We start from the raw sequence: 20,378 nt of genomic DNA, 5'->3' as shown, positions 1-20,378 counted from the left end.
CCTGGCCAATGTTGGTCTTTAGTACCGGTTGGTGGCTCCAACCGGTACTAAAGGTGTCTCCTATATATACAACACTTACGAAAATTCAGTTAGATCTCCCCAGTTATTTCGTCTCCAACCTCTCGCGCGCTGCTCGAACCCATCCTCGCCGCCCGTCGTCGTCGTTGTTGTCCCCGCCGCCGCCCGTCGTCGTCGTTGTTGTCCCCGCCGCCGCCCGTCGTCGTCGCCGTCTCGCGCCGCCACCCCGAACGCCGCGCGCCGCCGTCCGTCGTCGTCCCGCCGCGGTCCCGTACGTCTCTCGCTCTCGCGTATACCCGCCGCGCTGCCGTCCGTCGTCGTCGCACCCAGCCCGTACGGCGGCGCCCCCAACCATACTTACGCCCCCGCCCCCGCCCCGTACACCGGCGCCCCCGCTTGTACGTACGGGGCGGCGACGTACGGGGCCGCACACATACACACATACACACACATATATACGTACACACTACACACACACACATACACACACACATTTTTTACTCATTTTCTGTTTTTTAGAAAAGTTAATTAGATGATCGAATTTTGATTAATGTCGAATGTTAGATGAATTAGCTAGATAGAAAATTGTCGAACTAGAGATTTGAACTAGTTGAATAATTAATATAACTAGTTTATTTTTAGTAAGAAAATTATCGAACTAGTTTATTTAGGTATATGAGATTTGAACTAGTTGAATAATTAATATAACTAGTTTATTTTTAGTAAGAAAATTGTTGAACTAGTTTATTTAGGTATATGAGATTTGAACTAGTTTAATAATTAATATAACTAGTTTATTTTGGTATATGAGATTTGAACTAGTTCAATAATTAATATAACTAGTTTATTTTTAGTAAGAAAATTTAGGTATCTGAGATTTGATGATCTAATTAAAATATTATTTGTTAATGAGTTTTTCTGATTATTTAATTTTATATATATATTGAGTTTATATAAATGTTAGATTAATGTCGAATGTTAGATGAATTAGATAGAAAAGTTAAATATATAGTAATGTCAATTGTTAGAGATGAATATAGTTAGATATATTAATGTCAAATATTAGATGAATATATATTTGGTTAGATATTAATTAATGTTAGATAGTAATAGGTGTTTAATGTTTCACCTATATGAACATAGAAAATGTCATCTGACGACGAAAAAGATTTCATTATGTGCGAACACTGTGAAGACCAGCGCGGCCTGTGCGACAGAAATTTCCTTGTTGATGGTAGGCGCTTCAGCATCAAGCTGGATGAGACATTCAAAGTTCATACAGTAAGTCACTTTGTCAATTATTATTTGAATGCAAAACCTATGCTTCATTTGCTTTAACTTATAATTTTAAATTTTCACTATTCTACTAGCGCATCCCCTGCCATGCAAGAATTTTTTTCTTGGATAAGATAGGTTTTAGTGCTATAGATGATATGGAGGTAAAGAGAGTTTACTCGAAGACGGAGCATGGGTATACTTTCAACGTCAAATTATATAATGGAGACACATACACCCATTTTGAATGCAAAACTTGGCAAGCACTATGCAAAGCTTATGCATTTGAGCTTGGTATGGTTGTCACCTTTGATATTCGTCCGGAAGATGATATTGAAGGTAATATAGACATCTAGGTCGATGTGCAAACGCCTACAGTTCTACCATTATGTGAGTTTTTCTCAACCATGCATGCATATGTTTATGTCTTTGATACAGTTTATTCAAAAATAGTTGACAACTAATTTGTATTGTCAGCTTATTTCGGTTCAAGCAAACATGTCCGACGCTTGGTAGACAGGACCTACTACTGCCCCGGGGCTCAACTAAACTGCGAGGAGATAAGTCATTATGTTTCATGGCTTGAGGATCTTAATACTGTCAAGACAAAAAAAATTCCTGAACTTAGAAATGTTAGTACTCAAAACGTGCGACCAATGATGATCGTATTGAACTACGGTCACATCTATAATCGAAAGATGGTAAGATTTTAACTATTTGTCTTTAATTAGTGCATCTTTTGCATACATTATTTTTGAAACTAAATTTTTATTGCTTAATATATTAATTACTATACGATGTTCTTCAACAGGGACTTCCGATGACAGTTGTGCCTCAGTGGATCGAGACTAAAGGTGACATGTCAATGGTTAGCTTACGGCCAAGATATCCTACATTGCACATGAGTGCATTCAGGATTTCTGAAAGCGAAGAATGCTTAATAGTGAAAGATTGGAGCAAAATTGTTAACAATCGCAGAGAAGTACTAGGGGCAGTAAGGAGAAGCGCAACCCAAGATTAGGAGACAGATTCATCTGCATGCTCCAGTATGATGAATTAAGAGAGCTATACATGTTCTATGCTATTCTACCTAAGAGGGAGCAGCACTAGTTCATGCTCTTAATTAGTGTCTCATGTCTGTGTCCTGAACTTCGATGCTGGTGATGATTATGTTGAACTCGATGATATCTTTGCTTCTATTACAAAGTGAATGTATCCTCTTTAAGCTAGCCAGTGTTGGTGATGATTAGATAGCTAGCGGTAATGACTATGATGATTATTTAGTGGTAATTAGACGACTACGATGATTTTTAGCTAGCTAGAGTTTATTTATTTATTAATATGCGATGATGATGATGATGATGATGATGACGACGACGACTACAACTCATTATAACGTAAAACAATCCTAAATTAAATTGATAACACAAATTTAATTGAAACATACAAAATAAAACAAAAACCCATAAACATTTAGTACCGGTTGGTGTTACCAACCGGTACTAAAAGGCTCCCGGCCCCCGGAGCTGGCTCGTGCCACGTGGTTTCTCTTTAGCACCGGTTCGTGTTGAACCAGTACTAAAGGGGGGGGGCCTTTAGTGCCCACACTTTAGTACCGGTTATGGAACCGACACTAAAGGGCCTTACAAACCGGTGCTATTGCCCGGTTCTGCACTAGTGATTCATAAGCAACATATGTTTTTCAACTTTTTTAAACACAAGGGTGCTACATATTTAACTCCATTTTTTCAACAGAATGTTTTTTATGCTACATTCCCTGAAAATGTGGTTCAAGTCAACTACAGTACTCTGTTTTTTTCAGTACAAATTCAGCAAGTGTACATAGACACACCCCCTGGATTATGGTGTTTTATCCAAGCTCAATGTTGAATGCTCAGAATTACCCAATTTTTTACAACTAAATTGTTACAACTAAATTTGCTGCAACTAAATTGTTAGGGTTTCAAACAGATCTTACCCAATTTGCTGCAGAAGTGGATGTCGTGGCATCTGGGAAGGCGGGTTATGGTAGATGCTCACCGGGGGTGGGTGCTCCCTGTGTTGCACACGAGTCGCCGAAGTTGGATCCGTCCACCGGGATGAGACAGAGTCACCGGAGCTTCGATTGTAGGCGGAGGCGAACATATCCCTAGCGATGTGCGCCATTGGATTGAAGCAGAGAATCGCCCTTTGAGTTGGGGGTAGATGGAGGGAGGGGGGAGGTGGTGGCTGGTTCGCTACCGGCGGTGCTGCGGCGGCAGAATGACAGCGGATAATGGGCAGACCTTGCCACGGTCGCCGCCGCCGCCGCGCGATTCGCGGGGATCAGGTGGGTGTCTGTCTGCGGGAATATGCTGCGTTGAAACACACACTGCGTTTCAACGGTCGGTCGCCTCAAAGCGCGTCGCACGTGGTTATCTGGTCGCGGGATCTGACGGCTGAGCGCTGGTTGATCCAACGGCTGTCAAGGCGGTTTACTTTCTCAACAAATCAACCGGCTGATTTGTAGCACGCGCCATAGGCAAAACATACTCCCTTCGTTCCGAATTACTTGTCTTGGATTTGTCTAGATATGGATGCATCTAGACTCATTTTAGTGCTAGATACCTCTATAACTAGACAAATCTAAGACAAGTAATTCGGAACGGAGGGAGTAGATGATAGATCCATCCGTCCGAAAATAGTGGAGGAGATGAAAAAGAAACGATTTGGTGAAGAAGACGTAGAGGCCGGCAGAACTAATCGACGAGGAGTAATTGTGTGGACGATGGCAGATGGGTCTACATGGAAAGTTGGAAGCGGGGACGGTTCACGTTTTGTTGCTTACCAAACACACTGTGTCATTATGCATGTTGTACAGTTGCTCATGTGGCACAGATGGCCCACTTGATGATGTGGATAGACTTCATGTAGAGATAAATATAGTAGTGGGGTGAACTTCTTAAGTATATAGGATATGCATTTTTTTGTCTTAGTTCATTTCCAATATTCATGTTTCATAAAATGAAATCTCTAGAAATATATTGGAACAGATTTTCGCAACAACGCGAGAGGGGTCATCTAGTTTAAAACCGTTTTGAGATATCCAAATTTTAGGCTTGCTGTTGGAGATGCTAACCAACAAGCGGTATTACCTCCAAAACAACCAATATTAGCTAGATTGTCAGCTATTCTATTTTGATCACGGACTAATTTCACATGAGTAAACTCTAGTAATGTCAAGTGATGCTTGATTTCACTCATCAGGTGTCCATAAGCAGATTGATTGAGCAACCGGGCCGGGCCTTGGGCCCTTTCATGTACTACCTCGAAAGAAAGAAAAAAGAAAAAAAACGTCCCAATTTCCCCACACCCACGACCGCGAGCAGAAATCCCTAACCTGTCCCGACCCAACTCGCCGCCGCCGCCGCCGCCGCCGCCGTCGCCAAGGAACCCTAGCGTGTTGATGGCATCGACGGAGGAGCAAGTCTTCCTTGAATCGAGGAACCTGTCATATGATGGCGCCCACCACCCCGACGCCTGCACCGACTGGGATTACCCGGAAGACCCAGGCGACCGGCGGAACGGGGTGGAGGTTGCCGAGCTCCATGACCAGCCGGCGCGCATGAGCACCTGTGCGTATATCGTGCATCTCCACTCTTCCTCACTGGAATTCCTCTTACTGATATTGTTTCCGCCAACTCAATTATTCGTTGATCAAATACTTATTTGTCTATTGTCACCGAGCAGCAGATTCAGATCCATGTGAAGTCGCCAGGCGTGCCTTGGACCTCATGTTCCCGCGGGAGGAGGACAGCGATGACTGCTGGAGCACCTGGAGCGCACGGGAGAAGGGCAGTGATGACGACGATGAACAAGGTAGCCAATTCCCCCTACAGATGTGTTAAGTATCCATAGATCCTTGATTTACATTGATTGATTCTCTAGGAGGGGAAGAAGGCGATGGTAGCACACAGGAGAGCAGCGATTATGAAGACGACGGCCGCAATTGCCAAGTGATACTAGCCGAGACAAACTGTCCAGGTAGCTGCTGATTCTCTCAACAGATGAAACAAAAATACTCCTATATATTTATCTGCTGAGCTGTTCTACATCAATTCTTCAGGAAAGCTCTACCCCGAGAGCCAAGCAGAGGCCATAGAACTCAGATGGGCAGACTGGTTCTTCCAGCGGATTGTAGAACACTCAAAGCTGTGCAAGGAGATTATGGCCCTGGGAGATGATGATGAGACTCCTTTCCCCCCATCTCCCATGAAAGTGTTCCCTGAGGCAACAGCTTTATGCATCCTTGGGGCCAAATCCTGCCACCACCGTGTTTACAGGACCCATGACACTTCTACCAGTAAGCGCCATTTGCCTGCCATTCATTACTAGTAATTAATTCATCTCCTGTTGTGCTATCTATGTACTCTGTGACCAACTTGCTTTGTTCTCACTAATAATTGCAGCCCCATCAACTCTTGGATATCGTGAACCAAGTCATATGCTACAATTTTTCTCCATGCGTCTATCAAGCTTTGAAGCCTCGTATTCCATTAGTGTGTACGGAATATTCGCCATTCGGGATTACTTGGACCGGCGACGGAACTATGTCTTTAACCGTCCCAGGGATGATGCTGTAACAATTGAGAAGCAGGTAATTAAGACTTCATTTCCTCCCGAAGATATTATGCTTGTTTTTGTTTCCGAAATGGTTGGCTGCTGAATAATGATGTTCAACACTGATGTTTATGTTAGTTTGGTTCTTTGATTTGTCTCCTTCATTGCTTGCATCTATTAAAAGTTGTGTGAGGCCAGGTTAATTTACTTCTCCATCTTCAAAGGATCTGCTCTTTGTGTTGTTAAGCGGCCTTAGATGGATGATCACTTCAACCCATGAGATCAATTCTCCAAATTTGTTATTGATTGTACTTTTTTTAACACAAACATACAGAACTGGTCATCTTGTTAATATATACTTTACATAGACATCTACTCTATTTCTTTGTCGCCTTTTGATTACGCATGTGCTATTAAGACGGTTATAACTCCCAATCAGCTAGATAGTAGAGGGGCATAGGGTAATGATTATGAGATCCCTAGTGATGATGTAGTCTAATATGTGATAATGTTGAGCAACTGACAAGATAAATCAGGGTAAAAAGAACACAATTGCATTAAAGTCGCATGCATGTCTTGCATATGCAAACAAATGTAAACAAGATGGAGTGAGTATCACTCACTAGTTAATTTGAACATGAGCATGTATATCTTTGAATTTGTTGTGTTGATACTTGCTAATGCATGTGGAAGTGGATATTGCTTATTAGTTCTAACAAGCTGTTAAATTGTAGGATTCTTTTGTCGTACCACTTTGTAGCCCTTGTCGAGGAATGTATGTATCGGATAAGGCTTTAGTAGAAGTTGATCTTTGGGTAAAGAAGGAAGGGGATGAATCAGATGACAAGCAACTACTTTCTGCCTACGCTGAGATTGATGTCCATGCTGAAGCTAATGTCATGTTTTATTCACGAATTTCTGGTGATAATTGCAATTTGGACTTAAAATACAAAGTCCTTTCAGAAAGTGTCGAGGCTGTAATACAAGTATATGCAAAGGTGGACCATCCTCACCATGTGAGGTTCACTGCTTTTAGCACCGGATATGATGACTATCCTCATCGTGGAGTTGTGCTGTTTGATGACAAATTATTTGGTCACGAAAAAATATTCCAGCATATTGTTGCAGTGAAAGCAAATGAAGAACTTCATGTTTTTTTAGAAGTGAACGGTTCAGTGTTCCAGTGGACTTTTCAAGACGAACATGTCGGAGCTGTTATTTCTCCTGATGACTCAGTCTTTGAGTATGGCCAGTTCTTCGTGAGGGTGATATTTGCTCCAAAGGATTGTCAGTGAAGCTCAGCTCCAGCATTCTCACAGTGTAGCCATTGGCTGAAAGCCTGAAGCTCATGGAAAAGTGTTGTTGCTTTTCTTGGTATTGTATATAAGTAGCAGCTGAATTTGTCTTCTTAAGCCCTCTTAGGCAGACATCAGAAGTACTAATTTTTATAGCCTGAAGCTCATGAAAACTAGAGAAAATTTCTTGACTTTTATGTGGCCTATCCTTGTAATATGACTGGTGGAAACCCAAACGTGTTCCAAGTGCATTTCCTCTGTTATCTTCTTAGCTCCACTATTTTCCTTATAATTTGGATACATCCTTATAATTTGTTTGCATGTTATGTTACTGTGTAGATCAAGATACCTTGACAAGTGGAAAAATAGTAGCCTGTTTAGTTCAAATCAAGTGTTTATTATACTGGGCTGATTTAGCTGGTGTATTTGCTGATTGAATCGAAGTAAAATTTATTATCTATTTTTTTTCCGAGCTTGCACAAGTTCTCTTGTTTTCATGATAAAACAGAAGTTGGAACAGAGCTGGAAATGTTTTGTACCATGTTAGAGCAACTCTAGTCTTCCCCTAAAATGTAATCCCTCAAAATTTGAGGGATTAAACTTTTTTGCACCTAGCCCTTCCCCTAAGACTTTTTTTTTGAAAGCAAAGCATAGCTTTTATAACTTAACGGTGCTGGGGCAAATTGCCCAAAGCACAATCAGCCACATGGGCTGGAATGTCAGACTCCCACTCAACATAGAGGTTCGAGGAATACAAACGACCCAAATTTGCCAGTTCATGAGCTACAGAATTAGCAGTACGACGACAAAGAGAAATATCATATTTTGAGAAGCACAACTTCAGTTGAAACTTCGTGTCTTCGATGGTGGCCGCAGATGCGGACGAGTCCACCTTAGTGAGGTCCAACGCCTCCTGCAACAACTTAGAATCGGTCTCAAAGGCCACCCTTAGCATACCAAAATCAGCAGCAAGCGACACAGCCTGATGCATTGCAATTGATTCAGCAGCAAACGCATCCTGAACATTTTCGTGCCGTCCAGCACGAGCACAGACTATGGCGCCGTCCGTAGACCTGGCGACCACTCCCCAACCAGCATGATTCTCACCCGGAACAAGTGAACCATCGAGGTTAATTTTTATCATGTCCTCAACTGGTGCCCGCCATTGGTCTCTGCATATGGTCTTGGTGCTGGGAGCAAAAATCTGCATGTACTCCAGGACATTGCATCTAGTTCTTCTAGCCACCTCTGTAGCCGCCATAGGAAGCTCCCCTTCCCTTAGTTTGTTTCTGCAGCTCCACCAATGCCACCAAAAGGTTAGGATAAGCAAACGCTTCTTCTCATTCAGCCCCCATAAATAATCTAGCATAGCGTGCACTGACGTAATTTTCTCCAACTCCATTCTTTCTTGTTCGAGAGCAAGATCTCTCCAGACTACTTTCACTGATTTGCACTTAATGAACAGGTGAGCCCCGTCCTCGTCAGCACGTCCACAGAACAAGCGCTTTGTGTCATCAACTGGAATGCCTCTCTTTAACAGGTTAGTACGCAGCGCCAAGGACTCGTGTTTTAATCTCCATGCAAACATCTGGATGTTCCTCGGGCACGGCAGTTTCCATAGACGCTTCCAAGAATTATCACTGCAGCTATTCAGATTTCCTGCCATAGACGTGCTAGACCCCACGCCCCCTGATTCTCCTGTTTCCCCAGCTGAACATGCAGCTTATATGCGCTCTTGACCGAATGCAGACCCTTGCTGTCATACTGCCAAGCTATGAAGTCTTGCACTCCTTCCCTCAACGGTATCTGCAAAATATGTCGTACGTCGTCCGGCCAAAAAGTTTCTCGCACTAGACGTTCGTCCCATCCCCTGAGCACGGATCAATAAGATCGCTGACATACTCCAGCAAGTTTCCTCGCCTGGGTGTAATGACTCGCCGCGACCACGGACGTGGGATTCAGGGATCAGTCCAAATTCTAACGGACAAGCCATCTCCGATGCGCCAAATGTACCCCTCCTGTACGAGCTTCAGACCATGGAGTAGGCTGCGCCAAGAATAGGAGATGCCAACCTTTGGTGTCGCCTCCAGAACGTGACAATGAGGGAAATACCGAGCCTTAAGAACCCTGGCGCACAGGGAGTCCGGATTCTGGATCAGTCTCCAAATCTGCCTAGACAGCATTGCGATGTTAAAGCTGTGCATATCCCGGAATCCTAGCCCTCCGTGCGATTTGGACTTGGTGAGCTTCTCCCACCCTATCCAGTGGATCGTGTTCTCTTTATCTTGTTGGCTCCACCAGTATTTACCAATCAGGGAACTAATCTCCTCACAAAAAGTTTTAGTCAAGTAAAAGCACGACATAGCGAAGGTTGGGATGGCTTGTGCTACTGCCTTGACTAACGTTTCCTTTCCGACTTTTGCAATTAGCTTCTCCTCCCAGCCGTACACACGTCCAGCAATCGCTCCCTTAACGTATGCAAAGGCCTTCCTTCTGGATTTACCCACATGCACTGGTAATCCAAGATACTTCTCATTCCAGGCTTCACTATGGATCAGCAAAGTATTCCTAACCTCGCTTCTCACCTCTACCCGTGTATTAGGACTGAACATAATGGCAGATTTTTCAACATTAACGCATTGGCCAGAGCAATTCTCATATAGATCAAGGACGTCCCTTAGTGCAGCCGCTTCTTGTTGGTTTGCCCACTAATCCTCCCTGATAACTCAGCATCATGCAGCAACGCCGAGAGCCCCTCCGCGCAGATAACAAAGAGGTATGGTGACAGCGGGTCGCCTTGGCGTAGCCCACAAGATGGGCTGAATCTTTCTGTTAGTGCACCATTTATCTTAATTTGATATGTAACAGAAGTGACACACTTCATAATTAGATCCACCCATTGTCTCCTAAACCCCATCTTTCTCAACATAGCAGCCAGGAAGTTCCACTCAACGCGATCATACGCTTTGCTTATACCTGCCTTCACTGCCGCGTACCCTTCCTTGCCCTTCTTCTTGTTCAATAAGAAGTTTGACAGCTCATATGCAATCAACACATTATCCGTAATTAGCCTCCCCGGGACAAAGGCACTCTGGTTGTCCGAAATTATTTCCGAAAGGATAAGTTTCAACCGGTTAGCGATCACCTTAGACACCAACTTGTAAATGACATTGCAAAGGCTGATTGGCCTCAAGTCTTTGATTCTGCTCGGTTCCTTCACCTTGGGTATCAACACAACAACTGTATCGTTCCAACCTTCAGGAATTGTCCCTCCATTGAGAACCGCAAGTACCTCTTCCACAATGCCGTCCCCCATAATATGCCAATGCCTTCTATACACAATGGAGGGCATGCCATCCGGCCCCGGCGCCTTTAGATCTCCGATATGATCCAGCGCAACCTTTACCTCCTCCCGAGAGAACTCCGCATCAAGTATTGCATGCATACCAGCAGTGATCCGCGGATGAACTTTATTAATAAGCTCATTAACACGGTTCCTGCCTGTGATGTAAAGAGTTCCTGAAAAAAGGAGCAAACATAGTTAGTCATCTCCTCTCCCTCCTTCACTTCCGAACCATCCTCTCGTCTCAACCCCTTCACCCTGTTCTTTTTTCTCCTCGACGAGGCAACCGCCATGAAATATTTGGTGTTCCTGTTGCCATCCTTCAACCACGAGACATGAGACCGCTGCTTTGCTTTAGTATTCTTCTTCTCTTCCAACTCTTCTACAACACACCGCAGCCGGGCCTCCTCACGAATTTTCTCTTCAGACACAGGGGCCTTCATACACCGCTCCAGATCAGTCTTTGCCTTCTTCAACCTTCCCTCTAGCTCTCCAGCCACCTCCTTATGCCACTTCCGCATTCTGCCAGCTACTTTGCACATCACAGTTGCCACACTAGCCCCACCTTCCGCCCAGCCTTCCTCCCACGCTTCTTGGATAATTTCAGTACATCCATCCTCTTGCAGCCACCAAGCCTCGAATTTGAACCCACGATCACCTCCTTCTGCCCACCTGGTATCACCTTTGGTATAAACAACCACTGGCCTGTGATCCGAGTGACGAGGTATTTCATTCACCACCGAGAAATCCGGGAACAACTCACACCATTTAGCATTCGCAGTGGCCCGGTCCAGGCGCTCACAGATATAGTTGTTCAGCTCCTTGTTGTGGGTCCGCCAAGTGAACTTATCGCCCCGATAACCAATGTCACATAGTTCACAACAAACCAAGGCCTCCCTGAACCTATCCATGCAGGCTTGGGGTCGAGTCACCCCTCCCACCTTCTCATCACACGACAGAATTTCGTTGAAGTCTCCTAGGTAAAGCCAAGGCCGGCCATTTTGATGTTGTTGGCCTATGATTCTGATGGTCCTCCAGGTTTCATTTTTGCGCTCCGCAGCTGATTCCCCATACACACCCGTCAACCTCCAAACCACCCCATTATCCTCTGTAACATCCACATCTATATGTCTTCTCCCATAAGATCTCAATGCCACATCCACCCCCCTCCTCCAGAACATTGCAACCCCCCTACTCCTCCCATCCGAGCTCCAAGCAACCATGTGTGCTAACCCCAACCTTCAAGAATTGTCCCCTAAGACTTGATCCCTTCAAAAAGAATATTTTGCTACTTCTTCAAAACTATGGCACAATCATTATAAACAAATGCATCACATTTCAACACCAACTTAAACAATTTCAACAGCAAACATAAACATAGTTCTGTCAAAAGCCATTGAATCCAATAATATCATTGAAAAAACACCACATGGCACCTAGATCATAAAACTCCACCAAATCATGCACTCCCACTACTACTAGCACTCGGGTCGAACCTTGATCTTGCAAGATCTCTCCACGAATGATTTACCAATATGGTCTCGTTGTTTCATCCATTGTGCTTGCATCCATAAAAATGATAACACGCTCCTCGGCCTTACTCCTGGCGACTTGGTCCTCAGTCTCTATCGCAAGTCGGTGCTCTTCCATCTTCCTCTTGTTTAACTTCTCCTTGGCCTCCACTCGAAGTCATTTTCCTCAATTGCAAGCATATGCTCCTTTGATTACACCTTTCTATCTTCGGTCACCGCCTCTCCTTTCCACCCCTCCTCCATCATCTTGAGCTCCAGCCACCTCGATATATATTTTCCTCCTTGCGGTCGGTGCCAATACCATCTTCATCTCAATCATTGTTTTTACTATGTCTTCATCTCAATCATTGTAATATACACTTCTCTATAGGCGCCCACTCCGTTCTTCTTTTCATTTCCTTCGCATGCTTTTGTCCCTCCGACCAAGAGATGGGAGTGGAAGGTTTTCTAGCACGTCGGCGACGACATCAATAGATATGCTCAATCTTGCCCTCCTCAATATTGTATCATAGTTTCTCCTAGCCCACTTTTCATTTTTGCAAGCACCTTGCAACGATGATGCAAAGAGAAGACATTGTTGCCACTTGTTCTGTTCCTTTAGTTGTAAAGCTCTTGGATGATAGGCTCGTATTGGTTTATTGGCACTCCACTTAGCGGTCTAGGTTCATGTCATCAACACAACAGGACCGTCGATTGCAACTATCTTGGATAACACCCCAATGATGATTGAGGGAACCTTGTGTGTGGTCGGAGGGGATGGACACATGGACTGCATAGTAGTGTAACATCCTCCTCCTTGGTTTGATCTGCTCCTCCGAGGTATCACAGAAATGTTCATCGAAGCATCGCACAATCCAACATCCTCCTCGGTCTTGTAGTTGACCAACCTTGATTGCCCCTTCTTCATTTTGTGTGTGTTGAGCTCCTTGACTTCGAGACTCCCTCTCTCTTCACGGCTTTAATCCGCCATAGACATGGCAATGTCCTCGAGGCCAATGGTGTGTTGAAACCCGCCATCTCATCTGGCTCCATTTGCGTACTACAATAGCAACAGACATTGCTAGCAATGAGCATCACATGATTGATCACCAAATTGAAGCATTGCGAAACAAATAGGAAAAAAGGACAAATACACTCGTAGCATTGTCTCGGGCAACTCGTCGCCACTTATCATGTGGCCACCTTTGGCGTCTGTAGCGGACGACAGAGGAGGAGTGGAACAAGTCGGAGGATCGACAGTGGCCCTTCTTCGCGGTGACCTCCAACACCTTTGTCGTCGGGCATGCAACCATCAGAGGGAGGGCGGCCGCGAAGGAGGCATCGGTGATGGTGGCGGGCGTGGTGGTCTCTTCTCCACGACGATGTATCAGGCTTGACCCCAAACTTCCCATGTCGCCGCTTCTTGCCGCAGCTCGCAGGATTTCTTCCAGGGATGGGGTTGTCGGAGGTGGGGTAGGCATCGGGAATTCCATTCTGTGACAAGAGGAGAAGAGAGAGCGCGAGAATGACAAAGAGTCAGGGAGGAGGAAATAGAAAATACTGCGAGTGAGAGTTTTCAGAGAAAATTTAGGATAATGGGGTTTGGTTTGTTTGGGAGGGAAGGGCTATATTTTTTTAGGGATCGAGTTTCTAGAGGAAGGCTAGCTAAGGGCTAATCTCCTACCATTCGCAAAAAAATTCTACTCTCCTAAGAAAATTTGTAGGGGTGTAACGGTTTTTAGAGTAAGGGCTAGAGTTGCTCTCGGAATGCTAGAGTTCCTCTTATGAGTATTGTAGCACCACTTGAGGGCGGGAACATCCGGTTTTGGGGCCACTAGGGAGGGGCGGTGGGAGACTCGGAGTGTGTGAGCCCGTGGAATCCCTATGTTTGATTGTAGGATGATAGGTACAAAATGTTGATGAACCATTTGGGATGATAAGAGGGCGTGTTCTAGTCCACTTCTTCCCTAAATTTTGGTTTGAATTGAATTTCTGTTTTATAGGGATTTGAAATGTTGTTGGATTGTGTGCAGTTGAAATATACTAGTTTGAATTATGTTTGCGTAAAAATGGATGTTAGATGATATTTATATGTAGAAAAGAGTGAGCATCGATCTGAGGGGAACTAATATAACCAGAAAAGATTGTTCGATAGTGTTCATAACCCGATATTGAGAAATGGCTACTGAAAATGAAAGCACCCTTCTAAGCTCGGATGAACAGTAAAAAAATCATAAAAAAAGAACTATGTTAAACTTTGACAAATATTCTAAGTGTTTACAAACTTTTCTCATCATATCCATTTGTGGAAGGTGTGGCAAAAAAAATTAGTGCTTCAAAATGTTTTCGAAAGTAACAATTCTGGAGCATGTCACGCCTTCCACAGAGTGTGATCTCATGATGAAAATTTGCAAGCACTTAGTACATTTGTCAAAATTTATCAAAAAAAGTTTAAGAATTTTTCATTTTTTTTGTTTTACTGTTCGTCGGAGCTCATATACTGAAAAATTGTTTTATGCGAGAGAGAGAGAGAGTACGTGACTCTGTGGGACCGAACGGCAGAGAGAGAGATTCCGACGCTAACCCGGTGCCGCCGTCTGTGGACCCACACACAGACAGGGGTGCGAGCCCGACGGCATCGGTCGAGTCGAGCTCGAGCAGGCGACGCTCCCTCCGCTTGGTCACTGCGCCGGCGACTCCTCACGACCACCTCGCCTCCTCCCGCCACGCCCCGACCCAATCGCGCGGCACCGACGTCTGCCCCGTCGCGCTCCACGAGCGTCGCCTCCGCCTCCGCCTCCCGACCTCCTCGCGCTCGCCTGCGCCGGCCCCCGTCGCTCGCCACCAAGGCCTCGGCCCCCCCGCGTTGCGCGCCTCCGCCGCCAACGACACCTCCCTTGCGCGCGTCCGTACGGCATTTCGGCGACCCCTCCTGGCCTCCTCGCCGCCTGCTCTCATCGCGCGTCGCCAAGGTCTGTGGCGCGCGGATCATCAGGTACTCGCCGCGGACGTTCGTGGCGGCGATATGGCCGGTGCAAGAGGCCCCAAGAGATCACACGGGCTAGGTTGTGGGGACGACGACAAGGGGAGGAGAGGCGGCAGAGGGACGGCAGGCGGGAGGGGGGAGAAGAACAGGGGCTCCCGTTCCCAAGCCGGCGCAGCCGTGGCCTCCAACAACCTCGAGAATAAGGTCACTTTCGAGAGGACGCCGCCACTTACCGGAGCAGCAGCAATTGTATGTAATGTATACATACACCCCCGTCATCTCATCTCATCTCATTGCAATGCATACATTGTGGATTGAGTGCATATCCTGTTGCCTGTGATGAACTACAGAAACAACACGTGTCAGAAACTAGCAACAATTGTGCACACATTGGTACATGCTCATCAGTTGCTGCTTGTTTTTGCATTTTCTCCGTATGAGCCCGGTTCCAATGCATGCATGGGTGCTTGGATATGAGGTGCTAATAAGCATATTAAATTAGATCTCTTCATTTAATTACTAGTAGGATCTTACTAGTATGTAAAACCTTGTAGCCTATTTGTGGCATGTATTTATTAGCAACTAAAATTCCTTAAATAAATCAAAACAAAATATATTTGAACCGAGTCCATATATGAAGTGTCAATAAGATACCATCAAAATATGTAAAATTATAGTCAGAGGTGCATAGAGTAAGTACTGATGGTATTCCATTTTGGCCCGAACATTTCTCATATATGCTCTAACAAATCAATTTTAGTGCTCTATGAGTCGCGCGATCCCGGATTCTTGCATCCTTTGTAGCACTTGGGCGAATACCGGTATATCACCATGAGTGAATTGAACTGATGGTAGGACAATGGATGTGACCGCCTCCGTTCAAATCAAGAATATTAGCCTTCTCTTCTTTTCACCCTCGACTACCATATTGTGAAGAATGATGCAAGCCATCATGACATTCTTGATATCGCCCTGATCGTACAAACGTTGCAGGACGACGCGGAATAGAGAAAAGACACTGCAGATCGCCCCGATCAACACTTAGGACTGTAGTATTGTAGTATCCTGATACAACCTAGTCTTTTGAATTTGCTTCAATTGCCTAGAATAAAATCAACTATTAGTACGTCCTGTAACATTTAGTTAGACGGTTGATGTGCAAAAGAAATCATTGACTATATGTAGTTTCTATGACAGAAAATTGCAAGAATCTGGGACTAGGCCATGTGGTTCAGATCACATAATATTTATACCAGTCTCCATTGTCTATAGTTCAGACTTGTCAGTTACCTATGATTCAGATCACATACTATTCAGATTAGAGTATACATTACTTATGGTTCAGTCTATCAATTATGTATGGTTCATTCTATCAATTGGCAAGAAGCAGAGGAAAATTCCATCTAAGCATGGACGGGAGAGAACAAGCACGGGGTGAAATTGAATACAGAACCAAGACATGTTTTGAAACAAACTAGCAGATCTGCTTTTGTGAAAAGAATGCATTACCTTTGAGCACTCTGTGACCGGTCGAGGAGCCATCGGCGGCGGCGAACTAAACTAGTGGCACCAGTGGTGTCCATAATACCTTCTCCTGCCGGCGGTCCGTGCAGACCCTCAAGCCTGCAACTAATGCTAATAGAATGTGGCCATGGGCTAGTTATTTGTTATGGTTAGCTACTTGGCTTGTTTATGAGAGTGACCATCTTATTAGTGATGAGACGGTTCTCCGACAGTAATATTTGCATATGATTATCTATGTCTGCACATTTTAATTATTACTTATTCATTTCCCTGATTGGGTTCAATTTGTTGTCAACAGAATTATTCAGTGCTGAATCTAGACGACGCTACCACCGCACGTTCTACCTGGCGTATGACAGTCTTCAGGTATCGTCTCTGGTGTTTCAATACCACGGACGAGCGGTTCTACTTCGGCCATGAAGAGAGGCAGAGCTGCAAGCTGCCGAAGTCAGGGAATTTTCTGGTGTATGTCCATTTCCATGGGAACTGGATGTGCCTGGTTATTGACTGCCCAACAGGATATCTCACAGGATATATAACAAGGAGCTTGCCCAAGGACAAGAGAATCCAAGAGAACAAAACAGAAATTTCTGAAGGCATGTCCAAGGAACGCAAGAAGGAGATTAGAAGTCAATTGCCGATGTACATTGAAGATGCTGAAATGCTACCTTGGAAAGGATCTTATCTCTATGCTGCCCAATGTCTTCTTGGCATCATGGGTTTACAAAACTCTTTCAACACTATGTATAAACATCTTGAAGGCAAACAAAAGTTTACAGAAGCTGAAATTCGAATAGCCGGAGAGCATTTCATTGTCCATATTCCCGAAGCCGGAAGATCAGATGTGCTCTTTCACAAGATAGACACTACTTTCATTGGTGGTGTCAACAGGATGGGTACACCACTTCTTGGTGATGCCCAAAACTGGGCCGGTCGTACAGTGGAAGCATTTGACATAATGGTGGATATAAGTCCCAGCAAATGGACTTTGGAAGCTCTGGAAAAACGTGGGAAGTCAAAGGAGGATGAACCAAAAGGTGTTGAAAAAAACTTTGGGCCAGAAGTTGAAGATCAATTATTGATTATTGAGGATCTGAGGTTGTACTACAGGAAGAATCCAAAGTCCAACAGATTTTGTTTGAAGGATTTACCGGTTGATCTTGGTCCTCAAGGCCCCGTCAGCAATAAACTTAACAGCCTTCTAGAACCTGATTCCCAAGATTTTACACATGTCCTGATCAAACCTTTTTTGAAGTTCCAGAGAGCGGTCAATGAAAATACAACATCAGAGAACGACAAAGGCAATGAAAGCATGGCTGAAGAAACTACAGAATATTTCTTTGATAATCATGATGCCAAGTCAGATTTGACCAAAGAGGTCAAGAATCTGAGTGATAGCCTGGATCCCCAACGATTCACATATGCCTGCAATGTCTCAGGTGATGTCCTGTTACCAAAGCATGAAAAGGCTGAAGCAGACAAGGGTTCCCCACCACCTATTAGCTTTGAGATTGCTATGGAGAATTCTGTTACTCAGGTGAATTTCAGGACCAACATTAAACACAATGCTCAGCCAACTTGTTCCCAGGTCATTATAACAGAGGTTGATGATGATAATGCTCTGACAGACTCTAGTGTTACTCTGAACCCAGTTTCAACCGAACTGAACTCTGCTATTCCTACCCCTGATCAAGAGCAGTCTGAAGCTCTTGCTTTGGCGCCCAACCCTATCTCAAATGTTCTGGGCCAGGATTCAGGTAGCTCTGGAATTGGGCCGGGTCAAATTGCCTTGCTTCATACAGCTGGAACGGCCAGGCCGTGTGGGCGGCGCCAGAAAGCCCAGGCCCCCATAACCACCAATCGCTCCAATAAATACAATGGCTTTAAAGCTCCACATATCTCTGACACCCGTGCTACACAGTCTAAAGTGAAGCCACAGCTGGTACCCTCTGCAGTACAGGACAGCTCGGCCGCCTCGATGGAACTTGGCTCTACTCAGGTTGCAATACCACCTCCTACTCCGACCCCTGTGATGCAGAACAATGGTGTCTCACGCTGTGCTGTTCCACCGGAAGAATTATCTGAAGAAGATTTCCTAGCTGAGCCCAGCGTGGACATCCCTGCAGCAAGCAACGATGAGGGCTCATCCTCCTCCCACTTTTAATTCTGCTTTATCATGCCTCTTTTGCGTAGTTGGAATGTCCTTTGCCGGAACATTCGTGGCTTACATTTGGATGATAAACAACTTGCTTTATCCAATGCTATCACTATTAGTGGGTGCGCGGTCGTTTGCCTGCAAGAGACGAAAAAAACTTATGTTGATCTTGCGTTTATTAAATCTTGCTGCCCTAAACGTTTTGATAAGTTCGCGCTTGTTCCTTCTCGTGGTGCTTCGGGCGGAATTCTTACTATATGGAATAGCTTGGTTTTCTTGGGAGAAGTACCATACTCTGCTGATTTTGCACAGGCCATCCGCCTTACAAGCACACAATCTGCCCAGACTTGGACACTGCTGAACATATATGCCCCCTGCACCTGTGATGACCGTATAGCCTACACCAATTGGCCATATGACCTTAGCATACCCAATGATGAAGATTGGCTCTTACTTGGTGACTTCAATTATATCCGAGCCCCCGACAATTGTAACAAATCTGGTGGCAATGCAAATGAAATGTTCACCTTCGATGACATCACCCGCAAACAAAATCTAATTGAAATCCCAATCAAAGGGTGGGCCTACACATGGAGCAATATGCAGCAAGACCTGTTACTCGAGCAATTGGACTGGTTTCTCATGTTGCTCCATTGGACAAATGTTTACCCCAAAACCATGGTCAAACCCTTGGGAAAACCAGTTTTCAACCACATTCCTTGCATGGTGAATATAGAAACCACCATCCCATGCAGTAAGATTTTCAGATTTGAATCATTTTGGGTTCTTCACCCAGGGTTTATGGATGTGGTGCAAACTGCTTGGTCAAAACTGGCCCACACAACTAATGCCGCTACAGCCCTGAGCCGTAAATTCAAGACCCTTAGACATGAATATGGAACAAACACATCTCTAAATTTTCTGTTGCCATTGAGAACACCAACAAGGTGCTTGCTGATTTGGATGAGCTTGAAAACAAAAGGGCACTGTCAAGACCAAAGACTAATTTCCGTAACATCATCAAAAAACATTTATTAAGGCTCTTGGCATACCGAAAACAATACTGGGGAAAGCGTTGCACGATCCGATTGGTCAACTTTGGCGAAGAGAATGCAAAGTTCTTCCAAGCAGTGGCCACCGAAAGGTATAGAAAAAATAATATTGCAACTCTGTCCATACCTGGTGGCATTTCAATTGATCATCACAACGGCAAAGAAGCGTTGCTTTCCATACTTACAAGGAACGGCTGGGTACATCATCCCCCCCTGAAATGAAATTTGACTTACACTCTCTCATAAAAAGAGTGGCTTCGACGTGATGGACCAGGAGATGGGATTTGCCCCCTGTGCGGCACGATGGAAGGATACTAACCACATCTTCTTCTCTTGCTTCACAGCCCAGTTCTTGTGGTCCTGTTTTTGCGAGACGGTCGGTGGACAGTGGTGCAACACCAACTTCCCCGACTTGCTTGCTGAAATCCACGCCTCCCCCCCCCCCCCCCCCCCCTCTCGCTACTGCCATATTAGATGGCTGTGCGTTGAGGTCCTTGCCTGGATGCTTTGAACCGTTCGCAACAAGCTTGTTATTCAAAAAGTTCCTCTTCGACGTGCGACTAGCGCGATCTTTAAAATGTGTGGTTACTTGTAGCTCTGGCGGCCGCTTAGCCGCTCCC

The 20,378-nt window shown here is 44.9% G+C and overlaps 1 protein-coding gene across 2 annotated transcripts; it reads left to right on the top strand.

Moving 5' to 3' along the window:
• The first annotated feature begins 4,610 nt into the window (after positions 1–4,610).
• On the top strand, positions 4,611–7,450 carry LOC123187644 (uncharacterized). 2 transcript variants are annotated; one of them, XM_044599566.1, is made up of 6 exons: positions 4,611–4,907; positions 5,023–5,151; positions 5,221–5,316; positions 5,399–5,635; positions 5,742–5,929; positions 6,627–7,450. In XM_044599566.1, the coding sequence occupies exons 1-6, from the start codon at positions 4,739–4,741 to the stop codon at positions 7,185–7,187; spliced, it is 1,380 nt and encodes a 459-aa protein (XP_044455501.1). In that variant the 5' UTR covers positions 4,611–4,738; the 3' UTR covers positions 7,188–7,450. The 2 variants fall into 2 exon arrangements, with proteins under 2 accessions (XP_044455501.1, XP_044455508.1); XM_044599573.1 differs by having other exon boundaries at positions 4,612–4,907; positions 5,026–5,151.
• Positions 7,451–20,378: the final 12,928 nt, after the last annotated feature.

This window comes from Triticum aestivum, chromosome 1A (genome assembly GCF_018294505.1).
Source record: "Triticum aestivum cultivar Chinese Spring chromosome 1A, IWGSC CS RefSeq v2.1, whole genome shotgun sequence".
NCBI lineage: Eukaryota > Viridiplantae > Streptophyta > Magnoliopsida > Poales > Poaceae > Triticum > Triticum aestivum.
This window is presented reverse-complemented; position numbering and strand designations above follow the sequence as displayed.

Excerpts from the sequence above, each read along its gene's own strand:
- LOC123187644 (XM_044599566.1), top strand. The coding sequence starts at position 4,739 with ATGGCATCGACGGAGGAGCAAGTCTTCCTTGAATCGAGGAACCTGTCA. Across the intron at positions 4,908-5,022 it reads GCCGGCGCGCATGAGCACCT|CAGATTCAGATCCATGTGAA; the intron begins GTGCGTATATCG and ends GTCACCGAGCAG. Across the intron at positions 5,930-6,626 it reads CTGTAACAATTGAGAAGCAG|GATTCTTTTGTCGTACCACT; the intron begins GTAATTAAGACT and ends GTTAAATTGTAG.